The sequence below is a fragment of the Lynx rufus genome, unplaced genomic scaffold (assembly GCF_022079265.1).
Source record: "Lynx rufus isolate CCGP_SWC_20201006 ecotype Redwood Valley unplaced genomic scaffold, mLynRuf1.p SCAF_3, whole genome shotgun sequence".
Taxonomy (NCBI): Eukaryota; Metazoa; Chordata; class Mammalia; order Carnivora; family Felidae; genus Lynx; species Lynx rufus.
The window spans coordinates 8,404,103-8,429,149 of NW_025814845.1; the positions used below are offsets into that span (position 1 = coordinate 8,404,103).

A 25,047-nucleotide genomic window follows, 5' to 3' on the forward strand; every position below is an offset into this window, starting at 1 on the left:
AGAAATAACACATAGGGATTTAAAACTTTAATTAAATGATTTTAGATATTTAAAAGACTCCTTATTTCAGACCTTGACGCTTCCTTAGAAATTACCATTCTACTTTTACAGCAATCAAAACCCACAGGTGGAAGTACCATAGAGACAGAGCAAGGCTTAGAGCCAGTTGGGTCAGAAGAGAGGGACACGCACCACTATTACGCATAGAAGAAGCATAAAGAATGCGAAAACGTAAAGGCAAAATGCTTGACAAAATACGCGCAGTGGCCCGGTCTTGAGCCGTGCCACAGAGCAGCCAGCCTGGGCCAGGCCCGGACTCAGAGCAGCGACAGCACAGGAGAGGAACCTCGTGCCTGCATTGCGTTTGGTTATCTGTGGGGAAAGTGAGTGGGAGGCAGGGGCCATTCAACCAGCCATATGACACTAGGAGGTCTATGACTGGGGAATGGTCTGCCGGAGAAGCATCTTCTACAGCCCAGTTGCTTAGGAAATCTGCCTCCCGGCACGGGTGCCAGCTGGAGACTTTGAACGTAGCCTGTCCCCCGAGCCAACCCAGCTGTGGCCAGCTGGCTCCTGGCAGAGCTCACCACGCAGGTTGGGGGGATGACGGGAGACCCGACGGGACAAGCCAGCAGATGGGGGGGGGGCAGGGGGTGGTATCTCTCTGCGCGGGGCCTCTAGTCTAGTGCCCCTTCCACTCGAGTATAGGGATTATGTTATAGCATCCCAGGATAAAGAGAAATATTCGAGGTGAAATCACGGCTTTTAATCCTCATATCTATGCTCATATTTGGGTATTTTTCACACTGTGAGATCTGAGTGCTCGTTGCTTCCGTTTTGCCCATGTTCATAGTCCCTGGTCACGTGTCCCCATTTGCAGGGCCCCCAATGGAGACTACAGCACAAGCAGTTTGCAGTCAGTGAAAGATGACGTGTTCATTAACATTTTTGATGAAGTGCTCTATGATGTCCTCGAGGTGAGTTCACAGTGTTGAGGAGGACGTCTGCACTCATTTTCATGCCCTCCACTCATTGTAATAAGTCCCTAACTCATTTCCCATCTCTGTGGCGTTTGAAATGTTTGAAACTTGACATGTATAAATGGGAAAAGGAAAAGGGAGGGAGGGAACTAGCTTTCTTATTTTCAGCTGAGTGTCCGCTACCTTCCAGAAATTGCACTGGGTGCCTAGCATACATGGTCTTAATTCTAGAATAACTTTGTGAAGTAGACTGTTAAATCTCCAATATAGCGGGGCGCCTGGGTGGCTCAGTCGGTTAAGTTATCGATTCTTGATCTCAGGGTCTTGAGTTCAAGCCCCACAGTGGGCTCTGTGCTGGGCGTGAAGCCTACTTTAAACAAAAAAAAATTAGTAATGGGGAAACTGAGGTTCAGAAGGGCTAAGTGACATCGTTAGGGTCACTAAACGATTAAGTGACTGAAGCAGAATGTGACTTAGGGCTGCCTAACCTAGCTCACGTAGTTTCAGCTAAACCCCCACTACCTTCCTGTGGCCACGTTATTCAAATGTGAGGCTGAAGTTCTTAAACAATCACTGCCTCCCACCTTCCTTCAGGATGACCGTGAAAGAGGAAGTGGAATCCACACCCGTATTGAGAGACACTGGTTGGGATGCGTGAAGATTCCATTTAGCACGATATATTTCCAAGCCAAGGTAAGCACCGAAAGCCAAAATTCCATGGGAGCGGGGAATGGCTGTGTCCATTTTTCCTATTACAGCTTTCTTGGCAGGTCTGTGCCCTCCACACTGAGGGAGCCTATATGCAAGTCGTTGTCAGAAAGATAAAAAGCCGTCGATCATCTGTCATATTTGCTTGGCTTATTAAACATCGATCTCCCTTGGAGGTAGTGGTTAATGTAGGGCTGTTCCAATCTGAGAATTTTTCTGTCATTTAAATAGAAGTGAGGCAGAAGGTGGGACAAAGTGGAAACTTGTCAAAATGACAAAAGTGGAGTGGATGGACGCCAGAAACGAACTTGAAGGGAACAAGCAGGACAGTGACAGTCCATTGAATCAAGTGCATTCTATTAATGTTTCTAGAGTCCTCGCTATTTCAAACATGAAAAATGGTGAGCACAATCTCATTCAGCTGAGACGCTCTTCTTCAGAGTCTAACGATTTTGCTTAAGGGGACCCATTAGGTTAACAACTCTTGAATGATTTAGTAGCTCCAATCTGGGACGGTGAAAGATTCTGAAATGGCTTTAATATCCTGGTATTAAATCCATGGCAACAGGAGGCTTTGAGCCGCAAGACGGTAGCTAATCTCACACGGCGACAGAGGGAACGGTTTAATTCCACACGTGGCGACCACACAGAGCAAGTGTCGCCTGGGCCACACAGTCTCCAGCAAGCCTGGGGCTTGGATGGGTTGGAATCTCCAAGATAATTGGAATTGCAGTTCTCCCCCTAGACAAAGGGACAGTCTACAGGTGACGCTTCAGTGATGTGCTGGCCAAAACATGTTCGTGTCCCTCTTTGAATAGATTTTAAATGGAAACAAAAAAATTAAGAGCGCATCAGTTTGTAAACGAAAGTGCCATGTTATCCGGCAATGCTGAATTTCACACCTGGAAGGGTACTCGGAGGTAACTGCTCCAAATCCCTTCTGGATAAATGAATCTCCTTTACTGCATTCTGGTAATATCTATACTCTGTTTGAGTGCCCCTAGAAACGGGGAACTCACGACTTCATGAGGCAACTTGCTCTCTTTGCCATAGCTCTCTGTTACAGATTTCTTCCCTGAACTGTGCCATAATCTGTGCATCCCTGTCCGTAGGTCCTGGTTTGGAGCTACACATAACAAGTAGAATCCTGACTCACTAATAATAGTAGGAATAACTATACTTGTCACATATTACATGCCATTACCTGCTAGTCTGTATGTCACCTCATTTAATCTCACAACAACCCAATAGGCTTTACTGTCGCCATTTTACAGATGACGAAACAAGCCTCGCGAGGTGAAGTCACTACTCAAATCCCAAAGCTTACAGGATTCACTTTTACCAACTTCCCACAATGCTCAGATTGCTTATCCCTGGGGAATGAGATTGGTAGAGGGAGAGAGAACGATTCAATGTTTGGGTTTGTCCATTTCAATGTTACTTCTGAGAGTGATGTTATTACATTTGTCATTTAAGTTTTCTCTGACTCCAAAGCTCGTACCCTTACGTGTACCTGCAGGGGACATTTGGCAGTATCTGGAGACATGACTGGTTGTCACAGCTAGCGGGGGAGCCATTGCCATCTTGTCCGTGGAGGTCAGGGATGCTGCCAACCCCCCACGATGCAAGGACAGTCCCCCCCACAGACAGTCAGGCCCCAAATATCAACTGTGCCCAGGCTGAGAAACCCTGTCTGAAGTCCTTGCACCAATTATTTGGAGATAGTGCCCGTTGCTTCGTGGGTCATCAGGTGTGCTCCGTTCTTTCGGGTGCACTTTGTATGGCTTGTTTTTGTATCCTTGTCCCTGTACTCTCTCGCCTGCCTGGGTGCAGGACTCAGGGGAAAGCACCGACAGAAGGAGGGAAATAAACAACAGCTCACTTAATTCCTTGCTGGAAGGCATAGTCGCTGGAAGCTGAACTTCTTTCTCTATTTCTTCTGAGACATAAATGCCGCTAACGACTGAAATGAAAACCGGATTCTCCGTGAGTCGGTGAATTTCAAGTTCCAGCCCTGAATAGTTGTGTAGCCCTAGACAGTCTTTAATAAACTCATTGTTGGGCTGGCTAGGCCAAAATGAAAAGTCCTGTCTTTTGGAACCTCCACAGAAGCCAGGTCAATTTACGTGAGTGGCTTGTAATGCATTAAGCCCACATGTATCGAGCACCTGCTGGGTACACAAAGCGCTGCTCTACGTTGGGAAAGGGTGATAGAATCGTGGGTGAACTATAATCCTATTCATGGAGAGAAATCTGGTATCTGGAACAAAGTGATAGATGTGCATACAACTATAAGGTCTGCAGAATGTGCCATGGTAATTGCAGAAGAAACAAACTCGATGTGAGGCTGCAAGTGATTACAAAATAATTCACAAAGGAGATAACATCTGGCCTGAGCCTAGAAAATAGAATTAATACTCTGAAAGGGGGGATGAAAAGCTGGGGCATTCCAGAAAAAGGGAATGGCTTCTGGCCAACGCTGACTGAGCACTGAGCATACGCCAGGCATTTTTCTTAGTATTTTACATCTGCTCATTCCGCACACGTAACCACCCTACAAATGGGTACTATTATTGTCTCTATAAATGCACAAGCTGGGACACTTGGAGTGTAATCCAGGATTGGAACCCAGGTGCCATACTGTCACATCAACCTGAGTAGCTGGTACGTGCTCTGCTGAACTGGGAAGAGGCAGGGAGGTAGAGAGAGCTCAGGGCGACATGCCCAGAAGGATGGGGTGAGCCTCGAATGCCAGTCTGAGCAGTCGTTGTTGGATTCATCGGACAGCGAGGAGTTGACACTTGCCTTTGAACTTGGGTTGGAAAACCACCAGGGTGTTTACCAAGTCATATGTTGTTCACAGATTGATGGGACATTTAAAATAGACATTCCCCCCGTTCTCCTGGGCTACAGTAAGGAACGGAGCATGATTATCGAGCGGGGTTTTGACTCCGTGCGAAGCCTGAGTGAAGGCTCCTACATCACCCTGTTCATCACCATGGAGCCTCAGCTGGTTCCCGGGGAGTCGGTTCGAGAAAAGGTAACCCTGCTTCCACTTTAAAATCGCGCGTCTGATGTTCACGAGACACGAGGAATGCTTGCTATGCTTTTATAAACGCAGAAGCCATGGCCCAAGCAGAGGTCTCCTTGCCAAAGTTTCCGTTCACCACCCTTTCGGTCTGGACAAAATGAGGGGAGATTGTGGATTCGTGTTTCCATTGAGCTGATCATTAGATTGATCAACTTAAAATTTCAGGCAACTGTAACACATGCTCCAGGTGTAGAAGAATTTTCTTAAAGGAAGAAAAAAAGCAGACTACTCTTTTATCTTGACATTTATTGGCAAGCGTGCCGAAATACATTTCCACGTCTGACCTCACATCCCTGGTTGTCCTGTGTGTTGAATCAATTTATAGCATCGTAAGGCTAGGCGACCTTCAGGGGTCACCTCATTTCAGTGCCTTCAGATACGGTAGAGCACAAACACTCTAATTCTGGATGGCTCTAGAACAAAGAGTTTCCAGAACTTCCATTTGTTAGCAACTATTTACCAACCCTCATAGCTGGGAGACACTTTCTTAATATAACTTGCTTCTGCAGCACTGATGTGCACTGTCCTCATTGGTTTGGGGAGAAAGTTACTGATCATGACCTCTTAATACCATAATACAATAACCACCACCACCACCATCATGTACTGAGTTTTTACTCTGTCCTCGGCCCCGTGTCGGATAGTTGACGCACATTCTCTCTTAATACTCACAACTGTAGTGTATGGTGGGGTCTCGGATTGAGACATGAGGAAAGTGAGGCTCAACCCTCCAAATTCACCCAGGCAGGAAATGCATTTATCAATTAAATGTCTGTCTGACTCAAAATCGTATATATTCAACAAATATTTACTGCTGATGTGACAAGCATTTTTCAGGTACTGGGAATACAGCAGCCTAGAAAAGCAGATAAAAAATTCCACAGAGCTCACGTTCATGTGTAAGCCCAGCATGTTCCCTCCTAAACTAACCTGCATGGATTCTCATGATGATTCTTTTGTTTATCCGTTGTCATCAACGCTCAGATGGAGAATGGGGAAATGAGCACATTCCTCTGTTTCTTTTTCAGCACTACAGTCTGGTTCACAGAGACACATACCATTACTATTCCCCTTTGCAAGGATTATTGGAAAAATAAATCTACGGAAATTCAAATTAATCTTACATGCTAGCCTCTGTCACTAAAGCTGTGACAAATATGGTCTCTAGAAAACATGCCAGATAGGAATGCAAGCTGGTACAGCCACTCTGGAAAACAGTGTGGAGGTTCCTCAAAAAACTAAAAGTAGAACTACCCTACCACCCAGCAATTGCACTACTGGGTATTTACCCATGGGGTACAGGTGTGCCGTTTTGAAGGGACACATGCACCCCCATGTTTATAGCAGCACTTTCAACAATAGCCAAAGTATGGAAGGAGCCCAAATGTCCATCGATGGATGAATGGATAAAGATGTGGTATATATGTACAATGGAGTATTACTCAGCAATCAAAAAGGATGAAATCTTGCCATTTGCAACTACATGGATGGAACCGGAGGGTATTTTGCTAAGTGGAATTAGTCGGAGAAAGACAAATATCATATGACTTCACTCATACGAGGACTTTAACAGACAAAACAGATGAACATAAGGGAAGGGAAATAAAAATAATATAAAAACAGGGAGGGGGACAATGCATAAGAGACTGATAAATACGGAGAACAAACAGAGGGTTACTGGAGGGGTTGTGGGAAGGGGGATGGGCTAAATGGGTACGGGGCACTAAGGAATCTACTCCTGAAATCATTGTTGCACTAGATGCTAACTAATTTGGATATAAATTTTTTAAATTAAATTTAAAAAAAAGAAAGAAAACATGCCAGAATATATGCATTTCAAAATATTTCTAGGAAGTGAAACGTATATTCTGGATGGTTTTCTTTATGTGTAAACTCAAGATAAAAGCCAACAAGCATGTTTACACAGAAAAATGCTCCCAGACAAAAGATGATTTTGCTATTTCCATGTATTCTTAACAGAGGAAAAAGCACCCCATCTGGAGGTGAGCTTCCAAAACCCGGGAAAGCAGTCTGTCTGTGACTGTGGCTGAGAGGCTGAAAACCAGAGGCTTCTTAGCACCCGACGCCCTTTCGGGGCACTAACCCCCCTATCACGGTTCTGAGCTCCGAGACAGGACGCCCTCCCTGAGTCCTGCAACCTTCCCGCCTCCGGCCAGGTAACGAGGCTGTCTGCTGCTGCCTTCAGTGGCATTTCACTGCCCCTCTGTGGCTGTGCGGAGCATTTCTCTTATGCCTCTGAAATGAGGGCTTAAGAATCCCCGTTGGAGGACAGGTTCTTTGCTGCTATTTGATAAGGAAGGCATGTGGACTGATGCCCCCTGATGTCCTAAACACACAGTGGCGGAAAACACTACTCAGTGGTTTCCCCTGCAGATTATTCGGGAAAGAGAAGCTCTCGCCTGAAGATAATAGAGGCCAGAACCTTGAATTGTTTTTCCACTTGCCAGCAACTTCCAGGGATTAGGAGACTGGAGTCTCCCCTCCGTCATCCCATAGGGAACCGTTCCACAGGACTTCTTAGAGGGATTTACTCATGGAATTTTCTTAAGATGCGGTAGCAACTCCTCAAACTCCTACTGTAACTACTTTACATTGTCTTGATAAAAGTTAAGTTTTTAAAAGTAGATTTTTTTCTGTTAATAAAGTCTTCCTCTCATTTCTTTCTCCTTTCTTGCCTCTGGTAGATGAGTGACGTACTTAAAAAGGTATACCGAGCATTTTGTTTTACATTTGTTGGTCAGTAGTTCTAAGGCTTCTAATTAGCTGCTTTTTGTCTGCTGCCACTTTGTGGAAGCTGCTGGTTGCTAGTGTATGTGTGGTCCCTTGGCAACGAACCACAGATGTCTGAAGTTCCGTGAAGAACGTCCAGCCTTGTCTTTCAGCCCGTTTCGTTTGCTCAGAAAGATTCTTATTTAGCCTGGAATGTAGGAAAAGTCATGGGTGTGAATGTCACCTCCATGCTGGGCACTATCTCCAGCTTCCAAGCCTGTGAAATCCATGAGATGCTTCTTGCCGAGACGGCTGCAGCCCTGACGGTGATTTGTCACGGGTGGAGCTGTCTCAGTGTGGCTATTCAAGAGGATAACCACGCTTAAGTTTCAGTAAACACTGACACGAACCTACAGGTCAAAAAAATAGAGCCAGTCAAGAAACTTCCAGGTTTCGTTTTGAATCAAATACTGAATTTGTCAGTTAGTCCTTGATTTGTTTCGTAAGAAACCAACCCAAATTCTTTTGGCACTGAGCTATCCCTTGGTACTTCTTAGATCACTAATAAAAATGGCATACTCCTCCTTAAATCATTGTTTCGCTCCATTAAGTGGCATCCTGGTGGCCGAAGCAAGTATCAATGACCATTAAGAGATACTTATTTAAATGCTTACCTCGTGTATGCTCTGTGCAGAGAGGAACACAAAATGATTCAAACACGGGCCCTGCTCTCACAAAGCACTAGTTACATAGTCAAAACACACAACAGCACGTCCAGCTCCAAGTGGTAGAAAAAGGTTTCGGGGCGCCTGGATGTCTCTGTCGCTTAAGCGTCCAACTTTGGCTCAGGTCATGATCTCGAGGTCCGTGGGTTCGAGCCCCACGTCTGACAGCTGCCTGTGCTGACAGCTCAGAGCCTGGAGCCTGCTTCGAATTCTGTGTCTCCCTCTCTCTCTGCCCCTCCCCCGCTCACACTGTCTGTCTGTCTCTCTCAAAAACAAACATTAAAAAAAATTTTTTCAAAGAAAAGAGAAAGGTTTTGACACAGTTTTTTAAACTGGGAAGGCCAATAATCAGTACTGATTCCAGGTTTCTGTTGCTCTTTCTGGGCAATGCTTATTTGGCCTCTTAAGTATTCCTCTAGCACCTGTGTATTTAGAATCTCTGGGCAAGTATCTTAAGTACCGGATTGCTTATTAATGCATTCCTCTAGACTAGAAGTTGCTTGAGGGTACTGGTTCATATTCATTTATCCACAGTGCCTGGAACCTTTTAGATTCTCAGCAAATATTTTCCAAATAGTTGGGTGAGTAAGTAAATGAATGAGTTTAAAGCAAACCGAGTTGAATTCCACTGGGTGCTTTGTTTCATACCACCCTTGTTTCGTAATTTTTCATCTTTGTAAAGTTACAATGATTTCTGGCATGACAATTCCGTCCTAGGAGTCTGTGACACGCCCATGCCAAAGTCTCAGAAGCTGGCCTTTTTCATTTGTTTATATATCCATAACCATACATTGGGCAGCTCCCACTATGCTCAGTGGTAGGTGGTACCAGATCAATCTGAGTCAGATGTTCGAATTCGGATGTCGGGGACACCCCGTGAGAGTATATAGGAGGCATCTGGAAACGTCTCCATCCTACATCCTACCTAACCCCCACAACCACTACCCCAATTTTTCGGGATACAGAAATCAAATTAGAAATTGGAGCCACAGTCTAGCTCCAGTGTAACAGAAATCAAGAATAATTAGGATAGCCTAGATTCTATCTCAAGTCAGAAAAAAGTCACGGGTTGTCTTCCCATTCATTCACTCGACAATATTTGTTACACGCCTCCTATAGGTATTATGTGCCAGGTAGTATCCTTGGTACTGGAGATAAAAAAAAATAAGATCGAGGGGCACCTGGGTGGCTTAGTCAGTTAAGCGTCCGACTTCAGCTCAGGTCACAATCTCGCAGTTTGTGGGTTCGAGCTGCAGGTTGGGCTCTGTGCAGACATCTCAGAACCTGGAGCCTGCTTCGGATTGTGTGTCTCCCTCTCTCTCTGCTCTCCCATGCTCATGCTCTGCCTCTCTCTGTCTCTCATTAATAAACGTTAAAAAATTAAAAAAAAATAAGATAGAAACAAAATCTTTGACTTTAAGAATCTTATTCTATGGGGGAGACAGAGTAAACATATCAGTGGTTTTGAATGCTAATAATAATAATAATAAAGCAGAGTATGAGAAGGATAGCTGGGTGCATTTCCATTCTCAAAACAAACAGATTTTCAAGCACTGCCTAGAATCTAAATCCTACTTAAAAATTAACTTTCCTAATGAAATTTTATTTGAGTTTGTCCTGAAACACTGCAGAATATAAGCAACCATGCATATGTTTTTATACTAAGCAACAGAAATCTTGTAAAAACATTTAAATATCTGCTTTTGGCAAGCTATTTTTTAGTAATCGCTTTAGGGGAAAAATTACAACATGTGTCTAAGGCAACTAGAATTTGTTCTGTTTCGTCTGCTTTAAGTTACTACTAAAAGTCTGGGAATTGGGGCACCCGGCTGCCTCAGCCTAAGGAGTATGCAACTCCAGACCTCAGGGTTGTGAGTCTGAGCCCCACGTTGGGTGCAGAGATTACTTAAAAATAAAATCTTTAAAAGTCTGGGAATTGGTAGCTCATCTTGGATCAGAGAACCACTTAAGATAAATATGATACACTTGATGCTAGTTCTGCTTCTTTTTTTCCCTGAGACCCATTACTATTCTGTATTACATTCATTATGGATTTAACATTTTTTAACACATCAGTATATATCTGTCGATTTGTTGTGCATTTAACATGACTTGCTCGAGGTTTGCATTTGAGACGTTAGATTACTGAGCCCCTCTCCCCTCTAAAACCAATGTCAAAATACATATAAAGCTACTGCTTATTCTCATCAATCAGAATTAGTACATCAGTTTACATTTTATAGGCTGTTCTAGTTTTCGTAGGGCTGCTTGCCTGTTGACTACTTTCTTTCAGACCTGTTCAATATATTTTAAGTATTTAATGAATCCATCTAATTTTTAGATTATAAATATAATTAAATAAAGCCCTAGGGACACCAGGGCATGATGATATTGTAAGGGGTCACATAATCGTAGTTCCTGAAGCATACCTATAGTTCCTGTTAACCGTAAGATCTCAACAACTCCTACTGTTGTCTCCCATAATCATATGTAAACTCCATGGAGTCTTTGTTTGTGAAGTTTGATTCTCAGGAAGATGAGAAATTGCTACAAGCAACGGAGAAGTTTCAAGCTGAATGTGCCTTAAAGTTTCCACATCGTCAATGCCTCACGACAGTGACTGACATAAGTGGAAAAACCGTCTTTATCACTCGTTACCTCAAGCCATTAAACCCTCCACAGGAGCTCTTGGAGGCCTGCCCCAACAACCCACAAGCAACGGCAGTGAGTATTCCATGGCCAATTAGGGCTGCTGCTAAAAATATGTTAAATTTTCAATATATTGCCCTATAACGACCATATTTTATAATACTTAAGATAGTCACTCTATCGAGATCATCAGTGGTGAAAGAAATGATTAACACTTTTTTTATTGCTATGAAGCTCACTTTCTGTAGAAAAGTCTGAAGGTACCAGAGAGGGTAATAATCCTTAGTTCATTCTTTCAGTGAACAATTGTGGGTGCCTCCTGTGTCCCGGGCACCATACTGAGTGCCGGAAATTAACCTTTGGAAGATGCTTTACACTTTTGCAACGTCTTCATTACGTGTCCTCCGTCACTTTGTTGGGATTTGAACCTAGGCCTCTGACTTCCGAACTCATGCACTTTCTACTATAGCAAGATAACTATTCAGTGTTATACTTAATATTATAGGCATCATTGAATTCAAATTAAGCAAACGTTATCTCCAAGATTTGAGGATGTACAGCATGTAAGCCGGGACCACGGAGCACATCCATGCTGGGCCCTAAGTACACACGCGCATCTCTGCCTGTTAAACATTCTTTTTTTTTTTTTTTTTCCAAATTTTTATTTAAATTCTAGTTAACATATAGTGCAATATTGGTTTCAGGAGTAGAATTTAGTGATTCATCACTTACATACAACACCCAGGGCTCATCCCAACCAGTGCCCCCCTTAGTGCCCATCACCCATCTAGCCCATCTTCCATGCACCTCCCCTCCAGCAACCCTCAGTTTGTTCTCTGTAGTTAAGAGTCTCTTATGGTTTATTTCCCTCTGTTTTTATCTTGTTTTTCCTTCTCTTCCCCTATGCTCATCTGTTTTGTTTCTTAAATGCCACATATGAATGAAATCACATGGTATTTATCTCTGACTTCTTTCGTTTAGCATAATACACTCTAGCTCCAGCCACAGCATTGCAAGTGGCAAGATTTCATTCTGTTTGATGGCTGAGTAATATTCCATTGTGTATATTTCCCACACCTTCTTTATCCATTCATCGGTCGATAGACATTTGGGCTCTTTCCACAGTCTGCCTATTGTTGATAGTGCTATTAAAATCAGGATGCATGTACCCCTTCGATTCTGTACTTTTGTGTATCCTTTGGGTAAATACTAATAGTGCAACTGCTGGGTTGTAGGGTAGTTCTATTTTTAACTTTTTAAGAAACCAACTATATGGTTTTCCAGAGTGACTGCACCAATTTGCATTCCCACCGACAGTGTGAGAAGGTTCCCCTTTCTCCACATCCTCACCAACATCTGTTGTTTCCTGAGTTGTTAATTTTAGCCATTCTGACAGGTGTGGGGTGGTATTTGTATTTCCCTGATGATGCGTGATGTTGAGCATCTTTTCGTGTGCCTGTTAGCCGTCTGTATGTCTTCTTTGGAAAAATGTCTATTCATGCCTTCTGCCTATTTCTTAATTGGATTATTTTCAACAGGCATTTTAACAGAATGATTATTCACCATTCTTAAGTGAATACTGTAACCCAGAACTATCTTTAGAGAGTACATAGTATAGGGAGTAGTTGCTGCTAATAAGTCATTGACATGATAATTTAGCAACAGGTGATGGTGTATCTTTTTGCAGATATAGATATATCAAAACAAAACAAAACAAAACACCTGTGTTCCACATTTCCTTTACTTTTTTTATTAATCAATTTGTATTAAAAACCATAATAGGGACTTCCTTCTATTCCTTCTAGTAAAAGGGAAAAAAATTTCTCCCAGGAGAGAACATAGAGGAGTGATGAAGAAAATATTTAAACCATTTTTAAAATCACGGCTGACATAGAAATAAGGGGAGGGGGAAAGTCAGAGCCAGGAAACAACAAAGCAGATTCCACACGGGTGAGAGCCTGGAATAGCGTTTGCTCTGAGGTTGTCAGATAATTCCTAATGCCTGGACCTGGGCTTTAGCAAGCCACAGGGCGACTGGGGAAGGAGGTAGTGCCAGGTATGGTGCCGGGGCAGGGAGGAGGGTCAAACTAGACACTCGGGTGCAGAGCTGGGACTCTTGACAGGTAATGTCAATGATGAGTAAGCCAGGAAATACCCTGCTTTGCAGGAGGAATGCTGCCTGTTTCAGCCTTGACTCTGGATGGAAGAGAAACACGATAAGTCTCCCCAAGGAATTCCCAATAACCAAGTTGTATTTTTTCACACCAGCAACTAAAATTCACACTACCTGTATGACCAAACAAAACTTCAGCTGAAAATATCATTGAAAGCATTTCCCTGTTGGTAATGCCCCTAAATCCCTGTCAGAAGGAAACACAAATCTTTCTAGAAGAATGCTCTTTAAACTCAGCCGTAAAGAGAAAAAAAAAAGTTCCAAAGTTCCAAACAACACAAACATATAAAAGATCATTGAAGAAGAAATAAGTCACCATGAAGAGGGTAAGAGTTAGCAAACACAACAAACCACAGAATTGGGCCACAAAGACTGCAGATATTAGAATTATTAGACTCGGCCTATAAAATAGATATGTTTAATAAGTTTAAGAAATCTAAGCAATTGAGGGGCACCTGGGTGGCTCAGTCAATTGGACGTCCGACTTGAGCTCAGGTCATGATCTTGTGGTTCATAGGTTCGAGCTCTGTGTTGGGCTCTGTGCTGACAGCTTGGAGCCTGGAGCCTGCTTCGGATTCTGTGTGTGTCTCTCTCTGTCTCTGCCCCTCCCCCTCTCATGCTCTGTCTCTCTCAAAAATAAATAGTAATCATTAAAAAAAATGTTTAATAAATCTAGGGAATTGAAAATGAAACAAAAGAAAAATAGGCAGATTGCAAAAATATTGCATAGTACTTACAGAAATATAAAATAATTAAAAATAGAAAGTGAACAAACAGCTTAAGCAGAACATTAAGTACAGTTAAATACAGACTTAACTTACATACAGGTAAGTACAGAGAGTTAGTGAGCTGGAATTTACATGCAAAGAAATTACTTGGAATATAGCACAGAGATAGCCAAAAAACAGAAGATGAAAAGGAAAGGTTAAGAGACATGGAGGACAGAGGGAGGAACACCAAATCACACATGAAAGGAGAAAAGCAATGTTCAAAGAGAGCTGAGAGGGGCGCCTGGGTGGCTCAGTCGGTTAAGCATCCGACTTCAGCTCAGGTCACGATCTCGCGGTCCGTGAGTTCGAGCCCCGCGTCAGGCTCCGGGCTGATGGCTCAGAGCCTGGAGCCTGCTTCCGATTCTGTGTCTCCCTCTCTCTCTGCCCCTCCCCCGTTCATGCTCTGTCTCTCTCTGTCTCAAAAATAAATAAACGTTAAAAAAAAATAATAAAATTAAAAAAAAAAAAGAGAGCTGAGAATGTGTTAAGATCTGATGAAAGACAATGATCCTCTGATGCAGGAAGCCCAATATACCCTACACAGGATAAAATGAAATTAAAATCCAGGCATATTGCAGGGAACTACAAAGATGATCTTAAAGCAGCTGGAGAGAAAACATTTTCTACAAAAGAACAATGATCCGACCAATCAACTTCTCAGCTGCACAAATGAAGTCAGAGAAGGAATAATATCTTCAAAAGGCTGAAAGAAAATAGCCATCGAACTAGTAATTTATATCCAGTGAAACTGTCTTTCACACAAACATTGGGAGAATTTACAACCAAAAGAGTCTCACTTAAGGAATTTCTAAAAAATAGCCTTCAAAGAGAAGGAAGGCTCTCAGAAAATCCTAGGTGCGACACTAAACAGTAGATAAAGAAAATGGGAAACTTGTGCGTAAATGGAGACAGGCATTGTCTTCATATCAGTAATAACAGAAGTGAGGGTGAAAAGTAGTGACAAAACAAAAATCCTGGAAAAAACTGCGTATATGTCAGGACAGGATTGATGAGGATATTTTAATGCACTTGTATTTCCCAAGAGGAGAGTCAAGGTATTTATTAACTTTTAGAGTTTAAGTTAAATATTCACATTGAAATTCCTAGATTAATCACTTAAAAGAATAAAAGAAAGTATGTATAACTTGCAAAATTAACAGGAGATAAAATAATGAAATGGGGGTGAAGAAAGTGGGGAGGGAGAAAAAAAAGAAACAAAAAAAAGTATGAGAAATAAAAAGCACAGAATAAGGTGGTTAAAATGGCCGAAATGTTTACCAGTAATCACAATCAGAGCAAAGAGATTAAACTTTCTGATTAACAGACAAACAAAGACTGTCCGGGTGCCTGGGTGGCTCAGTCAGTTCAGGTCTGACTTTGGCTCAGGTCATGATCTCACGGTTCGTGGGTCTGAGCCCCACATCGGGCCCACCGCTGTCCACTCAGAGCCTGGAGCCTTCTTCCGATTCTGTGTGTCCCCCTCTCTCTGTCCCTCCCCTGCTTACAGTATGTCTCTCTGTCTCTCAAAAGTAAATAAAACCTTTAAAAAGATTTAAGAAAAAAAAAAAAAAGACAAAGACTTGTCAAACTAGATGTTTAAAACCATTTATAGTGGAACTTGACAAACTGATTCTAATATTTATATGGCAGTGCAAAGGGTCAAAGTAGCTTAGACATCTGGAGGAGTAAGAAGGTGTCGGTGGGAAGATTTGCCACACCATATACCCAGACTACTTACAAGACCATAGTAATTAAAGTAAAATGGTATTGACACACAGATAACAGAAAAATGGAAAAGAATAAAAAGTCCACTCAAACATGACCCACTCAAACCTGACACATGACAAAGCTGGCTTTGGAAATTACTAAGGAAAAGACTGACTATTACATAAATTTCACTGGGATCATTGATTTTTACATATGGGGAAAATAAAAATAGACTCCTACTTCACAGCATTCAAGGGCAGATAGATTGAGTACTTAAATATGGAAGCAGGTTTTTTTTAAGTTGATTTGTTTACTTTGAGAGAAGGCAGGGGAGGAGCGGACAGAGAGGGAGAGAGAATCCCAAGTAGGCTCCCCACTGTCAGCCTAGAGTCCGATGTGGGGCTCAGTCTCATGAACTGTGAGATCATGACCTGAGCCTAGACCAAGAGTTGGAGGCTTAACCAACTGAGGCACCCAGGTGTCCCTAAATACGAAGGCATTTTTTATCTGTACGACTTGAGGTAGAATTTCTTAAATAAGATAGAAAAAGGCGGGGCGCCTGGGTGGCTCAGTCGGTTAAGCGTCCGACTTCAGCTCAGGTCACGATCTCGCGGTCTGCGAGTTCGAGCCCCGCGTCAGGCTCTGGGCTGATGACTCAGAGCCTGGAGCCTGTTTCCGATTCTGTGTCTCCCTCTTTCTCTGCCCCCCCCCCCGTTCATGCTCTGTCTCTCTCTGTCCCAAAAATAAATAAACGTTGAAAAAAAAAAATTAAAAAAAATAATAAAAAAAAAAAAGGCACAAGCTATAAAGAAAAAGAAAAATACATTTGGCCATATTGAAAGTGCGAACTTAGGGGTACAAGGGTGGCTCAGTGGGTTGGGAGTCTGACTCTTGGTTTTGGCTCAGGTCATGATCTCGCGGTTCTTAAAACTGAGTCCCTCCACCGGCTCTGAGCTGACAACAAGCAGCCTGCTTGGGATTCTCTCTCTCCCTCTCTCTCTGCCCCTCTCCTGCTTGCTCTCTCTCTCTCAAAACTGAGTAAATAAACTTAAAAAAAAAGGTGAGAACTTGGGTTTATCAAAAGATACCACAAAGGAAATGAAAAGCCACAAATAAGGTGTTTACAACATATATAATAGCCAAAGGAATACCAAGTAGAATATATTTTTAAAAACACCTGCAAATCAGTAACAAAACGTGCAGAATACTGAAATAGAAACTCACGGTGGGACTTGTCCTGCCAGCCAGGGCCCTTTCCCCTAGTTATAGCCAGTTGGGCTGGTGATGAGGTGGAGGGTAGGAATGTCTTTTATTCTTTGAGTTCACAGAAGACACAAGAGGCTTCAGACGGGGCCTGAAGGATTGGGCCAAACCTCGCGTCTACCACCAGAGCCCTCTTCCAAGCAGACACGTCCAAGGCCCGGCTACCTCCCAGCCCGTTCAATGGACTGCTGTCACAGTGCACACGGGGGCCGTGCCGGCCACCGCCGCCAGCAGAGCGAGCCCTTCCCCCAAAGACTGGTGCCTGGTGCGGGGCCGAGGCCCGCAGCACCGCCACACCCCTCCCCCACCCGTGCGTAACGGGAGCGAAGACAGAGACCTGGAGGTTCGTAGGTTTTCCAAAGGAAAAGAGAGCGGCGTTCCTAACCAGGCAAACCCTCACCAAGCAGGTAGCTTGCTGGATTTGGAACAGGCTGAGAAGAAAAGTAGTGGGACAGCCCTTTGGAGAAAGCCATTCTCCCAGGGCCATTCTCCCAGGGCCCCTGCATCTCTTGAGCTCGGCAGGGTTGCTCACCCTCTCTGGTCTCGTTCTTGGCAGGATTCCTTGTTAGAAGTTTTATTTATGTTTTGTGCACCTCAGCTGAGCACGTGAATGAAAGAGTGGCAATTGGAAAAGCTGTGCTTTCTTCATAGCCTGTGGGTCTCCTTACAATGAAACTAGGGGGTTGTGACCCGACCGGCCTACCAACCTACTACGGTGAGATTCATTTGGGAGAAACCAGCTGTAACTGTTTAAAAATCACTGTTTCACTCTGTTAATTCAACAAGGATAGGAATGGCTGTGCCAATACAAGTTTTCTCCTTTAAAACGAACAAAAAAGAGGGGCATCTGGGTGGCTCAGTCGGTTGAATGTCCGACTTCAGCTCAGGTCATGATCTGGAAGTTCCTGAGTTCGAACCCGAGGCTGCCTCAGATTCTGTGTCTCACTCTCTCTCCGCCCCTCCCCCACTCGCACTCTGTCTCTCCCTCTCTCAAAAATAAAGATTAAAATTAAAAAAAAAAAAATTCAGAGAAGTGTAAACTTGAAAGGCCAAGTAAGCATATGAAAAAGATGTTCAACCTCCTTAGAAGTTGCATGAATAGGAGCTGTAACTACAATGATGCCCTGATCTTTGTTTCTAAATACGATTACCCTCTAAAAAGCTCCTTGGAGAAGTGGCTGCTTTTTGGACTGGGCTAGAGAAAATACAAGATGATTGTAGAAAGTCTTTCTAGGGGTGCCTGGGTGGCTCAGTTGGTTGAGCCTCCAACTTCGGCTCGGTCATGATCTCGCGGTCTGTGAGTTCAAGCCCTGCGTTGGGCTCTGTGCTGACAGCTCAGAGCCCGGAGCCTGTTTCGGATTCTGTGTCTCCCTCTTTCTTGCCCCTCCCCCGCTCATGCGCGCTCGCGCGCTCTCTCTCTCTCTCTCTCTCTCTCTCTGTCAAAAATAAATAAACATAAAAAAATTAAAAAAAAAAAAGTCTTCCTATACCATCAAGTAAGGAAGTGCAGGAAAAAAAAAGAGAACATTTCAAAGAGACCTAGGAGCCAGTGTCTTCATCTGTGAAAGGATATTAACAGTGACCTCCTTCCTAGGATGCTTGGAGAGGGTGAAATGAGTGTTAACACCTAGCTTGGTAAGCACTTAGCCCTCACTTCATTCCGCACACATCAATTTTGTGATATATAGAACTCTTACAAGAAAATGAGGTCGAATATCTAGGTATCTATTTTATCAGAAATTAATTTTTTCAAACAGGAACTGTTTAATTATTTTTTTGCTTAAACAGGAACTGGTGGCCCGATATGTGTCATTGATTCCTTTCTTGCCTGACACTGTTTCATTTGCTGGCATCTGTGACCTGTGGAGCACATCTGACGTAAGTAGTTCTCCCTCACAGATTTACCAGTTTGAGCTGACTTCACTGAATATTGGCCAAAGGCTCGTATAATTTTAAATTGCAACATTCATTAGTCCTTGCAAAAATCCATTTGGTCATCTGGTAGGATGAGCTAAATTCTGAAGTATTTTGTCTTTCTGGTTCAATTTGCCCAAGTTCAGAAATTAAGAAAAACTTTTGTTATTTGTACAAATAATAACAAAAAGTACTTCAGGTATCTTAATACTGATTTAGCCTCCCAGTATTACCTCAGCAATATCCCAGCTTTATTCATGAAAAGAAAAAAAATCAAAATGACACTCTATATTACATTTGGAGATTACATACTCCACAACTGATGGGCTTTTTACGGCAAGCCGTGTCATTACTGATTCAGTATGTGTTTCCTGGTCACACACTGTACTAAACTGTGGCTATGAGCAAAATAAACATGGCCTCTGCCCTCCTGGAACTTACAGTCCATGTATGTTACGATACATCCGAATGGCTCCTGGGTAGCAGGACACGAACACAAACCTTATCACAGGTATTCTGCTTCTGGATCTCATGTGGTGCTGTGTTTGCATAAAATTAAACTATGTTACACAACTCCCGTTAAGGATAGCTCTAAACCAAAGAAATTTAAGCACATCTTATTGCTTTTCTTGAAATTTAAGTACACTTTAAATTTTTGCTCCCCAGTCTATTTTGGCAACATCATGTTGACAATATTAGAGGTAACATTTCCGTAACCTCAAGACATCTAAAGAAAATACGCAAAGGAGGGGATAATTCGTGTGCCGTAGAGCCAGACTGGCTTTACCGCTTCCTAAGTATTACCTCACCTGTGTTTCCATTTCCTCACCTATAAAACTGGAAGATGAGTACTTCCCTCAAGGGTTTATTCTAGGATGAAATGAGGTAATGCATGCAATATGCTTAAAATAATTTGGGGGCAGGGAAAGAAAGGGGAGATATGAGTAAGCAGAGCACAAATGATTTTTAGGGCAGTGAAAATTCTGTGATACTCTAATGATGGGTACATGTCATTACACATTTGTCAAAACCCATAGAATGTACCACACCAAGAGTGAACCCTACTGTAAGCTGTGGACTTTGGGTAATTAATTATGACATGTCACTGTAGGTTTCTCCATTATTAACACTCAGACCACTCTGTAGGTAGATGTTGATAGTGTGTGGAAACAGAGGTAGATGGAACATTTCTTCTTCCCGACTTTGCCGTGAACCTAAAACTGCTCTAAAAATAGTATTTAAAAACATATTCAACACACAGGGAGCTATTATCTATGAATTCACAATGAAGAGTAAAACTTTGAAATTTGTCTCCCCTACTCATAGTGTTGATTCTAGGAATCCATGGAATCGATGTCAGAGAAAATACCACGTCCGATAGAAGTGTTCTGTTTTTCTTTAATTTTTTTTTTTAATGTGTATTTATTTTTGAGAGAGACAGAGCATGAGCAGGGGAGAGGCAGAGAGAGAGGGAGACACAGAACCCGAAGCACGCTCCAGGCTCGGAGCTGTCAGCACAGAGCCGGACGCGGGGCTCGAACTCACAAACCGCGAGATCACGACCCGAGCTGAAGTTGGACGCTCAAGCGACTGAGCCACCCAGTCGCCACTGTGTTTTTCTTTTTTAGTGATTTAAAACATAGTATCAAAATCTGGAAACAGATTTTTAAAATAGGTCTATTTACACTGTAAGGCACTAATTTTAACAGTGACTTTTGAAAAATCCTGTATGTCCAATCCAGAATGAAGCAGTCAATCTACACGGTGTAATTTTTCTTTTCTTCCTGTCAGCAATTTCTTGATCTCCTGGCAGGAGATGAAGAAGAGCATGCGGTCTTACTATGTAATTATTTTCTCTCCCTGGGTAAAAAGGCCTGGCTGGTGATGGGCAGTGCTATTCCTGAGGTAAGACCACACAGGCTGGCTCCTACAGAGGGGTGTAGTTGTCTAACATGGCTGTTACGGTCCAGAAAATGAACAGTACTAATTGGCATAGCGATCCTTCGAGTTGCAAGGCAAGTGGCCCAGAGATTCCATTACGGGCAGAGAGAACCAGTGATGAGACATGAAATCGCTTTTTCAGTGGCACTTGGACTCTGATCTGTGCTTCAGATCAGGGGCTTTTTTCCGGCAAATCTGAACCGTTGACCACCCAAAGGCCCCACCTGACTCTGTCCTTGTGGTATGAGCCCACACCTGCCCATGTTGCTAAGAATTCTGATTCCCTTAGTGATCTGGTGTTAGGTCACTAGTGGCAAGGTGAGAGATCTCCCTTCTCATGCCCACTGCTTCCTCAGGCACCTGCTACTAAGCAGCAGGTACAGCAGAACAGAGGAGACAACCTCAGCAGCAAAGAAAAGAATGTTAGCAGCTATCTTTTGATATCATTATTGTTCATTTTATTAGACTGGAGACAGCAAACGATTAGAATTTGTTTCCCCAGCCCACAGCAAACATCCCTCAATTTGGGGCGCGTTTGGGGTAGTTGGGGGTACGAGTTTAGAAAATTCGCGTGAATTGAAGCAGTGGGTGTATCGAAAAGAGGCCACAGGGCTCTAGGACTCCTCGGGAATTAAGTAGCACGAGTTGCCACTAGGCAGGTAGGATCACATCCGAAAAACGGATGCATTCTCCACCGTCATCTTCCAGAGAGCCTGGTAAAAGGAAGAGAACACTAGGCTAGGAAGTCACAAGACCCGAGTTCCAGGCTCTGCCTATTCCTCATGAACTGTGTGGCTCTAAGCGAGTCAGTTCACAACTCTGAGCTTTTAAGGAAACTAGGATAATTTTTACCCTGCCTTCCCCAGAAGGCTGTTGTGAGCAGCAAAGCAAATCCATACAGGAGCAGTAAATGAATAAATGTTCGCTATGAGAATTAAAAAAAAAAAAAAAAAAAAAATCCAGTAAGACTCAAGTATTCCGAGTAAAAAGTTAAAGTACTTCTTCAGACTCAACCTCCAAACCCACCCACCCCCTAGGTGTGTTCACTGTTAACAGTTTGGTATGTTCATAACATCTTCTATGCATTTACATAATTATAAAAGTGTATCAAGTACTAGTTAATGTAGTACTCAGGCATAATCGTTCGCCTTCTCAATACTTAATCAGTTATCCCTGTTTGGTCTATTACAAGGCAGTAGCAGATACGTGCATTTTGCAAAAAGGAACGTTTGATTTTATTTCTTAAATCCAGTGCAACGTAGAACTTCAAACTAATTTCCACCATTAGCCATTAATTTTAGAAATTAGGGGTCCAACTAAAATAACGAATTGTGTGTGCAAACTAATCTTGACTTCAATTGCATAATTAGTTGGAAGTTGTTTTAATGACTATTTTCCTTCAGGGTCCAACTGCCTATGTTCTAACTCGGGAGCAAAGTCACTATTTAATATGGAATCCCTGCAGTGGACATTTTTATGGACAATTCGATACATTCTGTCCCTTAAAAAGTGTGGGCTGTTTAATAGGTCCCGATAATGTAAGTATTACCATTGGACGGCTTTTTAATTGACCTGATTTACTACTTTATGTATCAAAAAAATTTATATAATCATATACATATACCAGTTAAATGTAGTATCAAGCACAGTGGCAACAGTAATAACTTTTAGTTGAATTAGTCGCCTGATCAGCTGAGAAGAATGAGGGTAAGGAAAATATATAGAACTTAGATGCAGAGGACCTGAGTTTGTGTCCTGGCTCTGTCCTCAGTGTGTTTTGAGAGCTAAGTGAGGCAAATCCACCACCTGGGAAAACTGGGTCCCTCCCTTCCATCCTTCTTCCTTTTTCTTCCCCCGCCCCTTTCCTCCTTCCCTTCCCCTTTTAAAGACAGATTCCCAGGACCACCAGGTGATTCTGGTTACACCCCGTTTTGGAGGCACACTTAATAACGAAGGGTACTGTAGAAGACTGGTTAAAAACAGGAGTTACGAGGTCCGAGTACCGGAGTTTAAACTTCAGTGTCATCACTTACTAGCTGTGTGAGCTTGGGAAAGTTTCTTATGTCATACAGCCTCAGCTCCTTCACTGGAGGTAACGATGGTAGCAATTATGTTGTAGAGTGTTGTAAGCTGCAGACGAGATGATCAATGCAAAGCAGCTAACAAACAGGGACAACTCTTTACTAACTGCTGTCATTCTTTTTATCATCATTCTCTACCTTAGTGGTCTCTGAACTTTAGGCATCTGTCAGAAAAATCATTTGAGCATGCATCCCCCATTTGAGCATGCATCAGTACCCCAATGGTACTGAAGTACCATTAACATAGTGTTATATTAGCTTCCGGTGTACAATACGATGATTCAATAATTTTATAGATTACTCAGTACTCACCTTAAGAAATGTGCTCTTGATCGCTTTTATCTATTTCACCCATTCCCCCAACCCACCTCTCTCCAGCAACCACCAGTTAGTTCTCTGTGTTTAAGAGTCTGGGTTTTTTTGTTTTGTTTTGGTTTGGTTTGTTTGTCTTTTTGACTTACCTTAAATTCCACATACGCTTAAAGTCATATGTTATTTTTCTCTGTTTGACTTATCTCACTTAGCATTATACCCTCTAGGTCCATCCAGTTATCACAAATGACAAGATCTCATTCTTTTCTATGGCTCAGTAATATTCCATTGTATATATATGTACCATATCTTCTTTATCCATTCAGTCTATCAGTGGACACTTGGGTTCTTTCCTTATCTTGGCTATTGTAAATAGTGCTACAATAAATAAAAGAGGTGAATATATCTTTTCAAATTGTTTTCGTTTTCTTTGGGGAAATACCCAGTACCGGAATTACCGGATCATACGGTAATTCCTTTTCCCCCACATCCTTGTCAACACTTGTTCTTTCTTGTCTTTTTGATTTAGTCATTCTGACAGGGGTAAGGTGATATCCGTGTTTCGTTTGTTTTTTTTTTTTTTTTAATGTTCAAATAGCGTTTCATGAAACACAAATGTGCTATATTTATAGAAGATATTTTTTTACTTTAGAAACATTTTTATTATTTCAAGTATTTAACTCGTTAGTTAACATACAGTGTGATATTAGTTTCTTGTGTACAATATAGTGATTCAACACTTCCATACATCACCTTGTGTTCATCACAAGTGCACTCCTTAATGCCTATCACCTATTTCACCCATCCCCCACCTACCTACCCTCTGGTAGTCATCAGTTTGTTCTCTACAATTAAGAATTTGTCTCTCGATTTGTCTCTTATTTTTTTCCCTTTGCTTGTTTTGTTTCTTAAACTCCACATATGAGTGAAACCATGTATTTGTCTTTCTCTGACCATATATACTCTCTAGCTCCACTCATGTCATAGCAAATGGCAAGGTTTATGGCTGAGTAATATTCTATTGTACATATATACTTCTTTACCCATTCATCTATCGATGGACACTTGGGCTGCTTCCATAATTTGGCTATTGTAAATAATGCTATAATAAACTTAGGGGTACATATATCTTTTTGAATTAGTGTTTTCATATTCTTTGGGTTAATACCCTGTAGTGGAATTACTGGATATGGCAATTCTTTTTAATTTCTTGAGAAGTCTCCATACAGTCATACAGTGGTTGCACCACTTTGCCTTCCCACCAAGAGTGCACAAGGATTCCTTTTGCTCCACATCTTTGTCAACACTTGTTTCTTAGATTTTTGATCTGAGTCATTCTGACAGGTGTGAGGTGCTATCTCATCGTGGTTTTGATTTGCATTTCCCTGATGACTAGTGATACTGGAAGTCTTTCCAAATGTTTGTTGGCCATCTGTATGTCTTCTTTGGAAAAATGTTCATGTCTTCTGTCCATTTTTTAATTGGATTACTTGGGGTTTTGTTTTGTTTTCTGGTGTTGAGTCATGTAAGTTCTTTCTTTATGTATTTTGGATACTTAACCTTTATCGGATATGTCATTTGCAAATATCTTCTCTCATTCTATAGGTTGTCCTTTAGTTTTGTTGTTTCCTATGCTGCACAGGTTTTTTTTGTTTTTTTTTTTTTTTATGTAGTCTCAGTATTTTATTTTTGCCTGTTTCCCTTCTCTTGGGAGACATATCTAGAAAAATGAGGCTACAGCCAATATCAGAGAAATTACTACTGGTTCTCTCTTCTAGGATTCTTGTGGTTTCAGGTCTCATATTTAGACCTGTAACCTATTTTGAGGTTTTTTTTTTTTTTTTTCTGTGTGTGTGGTGTAAGAAAGTGGGCCAGTTCATTCTTTTGCATGTCTTCCCAACACCATTTGTTTTTCCCCTTGCATATTCTTGCCTCCTTTTAGAAGATTGACTATATAAACATGGGTTTATTTCTGGGCTCTCTATTCTGTTCTATTGATCTAT

At 42.2% G+C, this 25,047-nt stretch overlaps 1 protein-coding gene across 1 annotated transcript in view; it reads left to right on the top strand.

Moving 5' to 3' along the window:
• Positions 1 to 25,047, top strand: part of CC2D2A (coiled-coil and C2 domain containing 2A) — a 148,744-nt gene that overhangs the window by 111,587 nt on the left and 12,110 nt on the right. The window contains exons 26-32 of the mRNA XM_047090984.1: positions 881 to 977; positions 1,575 to 1,673; positions 4,552 to 4,728; positions 10,755 to 10,958; positions 18,585 to 18,674; positions 20,502 to 20,615; positions 22,055 to 22,189. Of these exons, the coding sequence (XP_046946940.1) occupies positions 881 to 977; positions 1,575 to 1,673; positions 4,552 to 4,728; positions 10,755 to 10,958; positions 18,585 to 18,674; positions 20,502 to 20,615; positions 22,055 to 22,189 (916 nt within the window). The remainder of the gene's footprint in view (positions 1 to 880; positions 978 to 1,574; positions 1,674 to 4,551; positions 4,729 to 10,754; positions 10,959 to 18,584; positions 18,675 to 20,501; positions 20,616 to 22,054; positions 22,190 to 25,047) is intronic.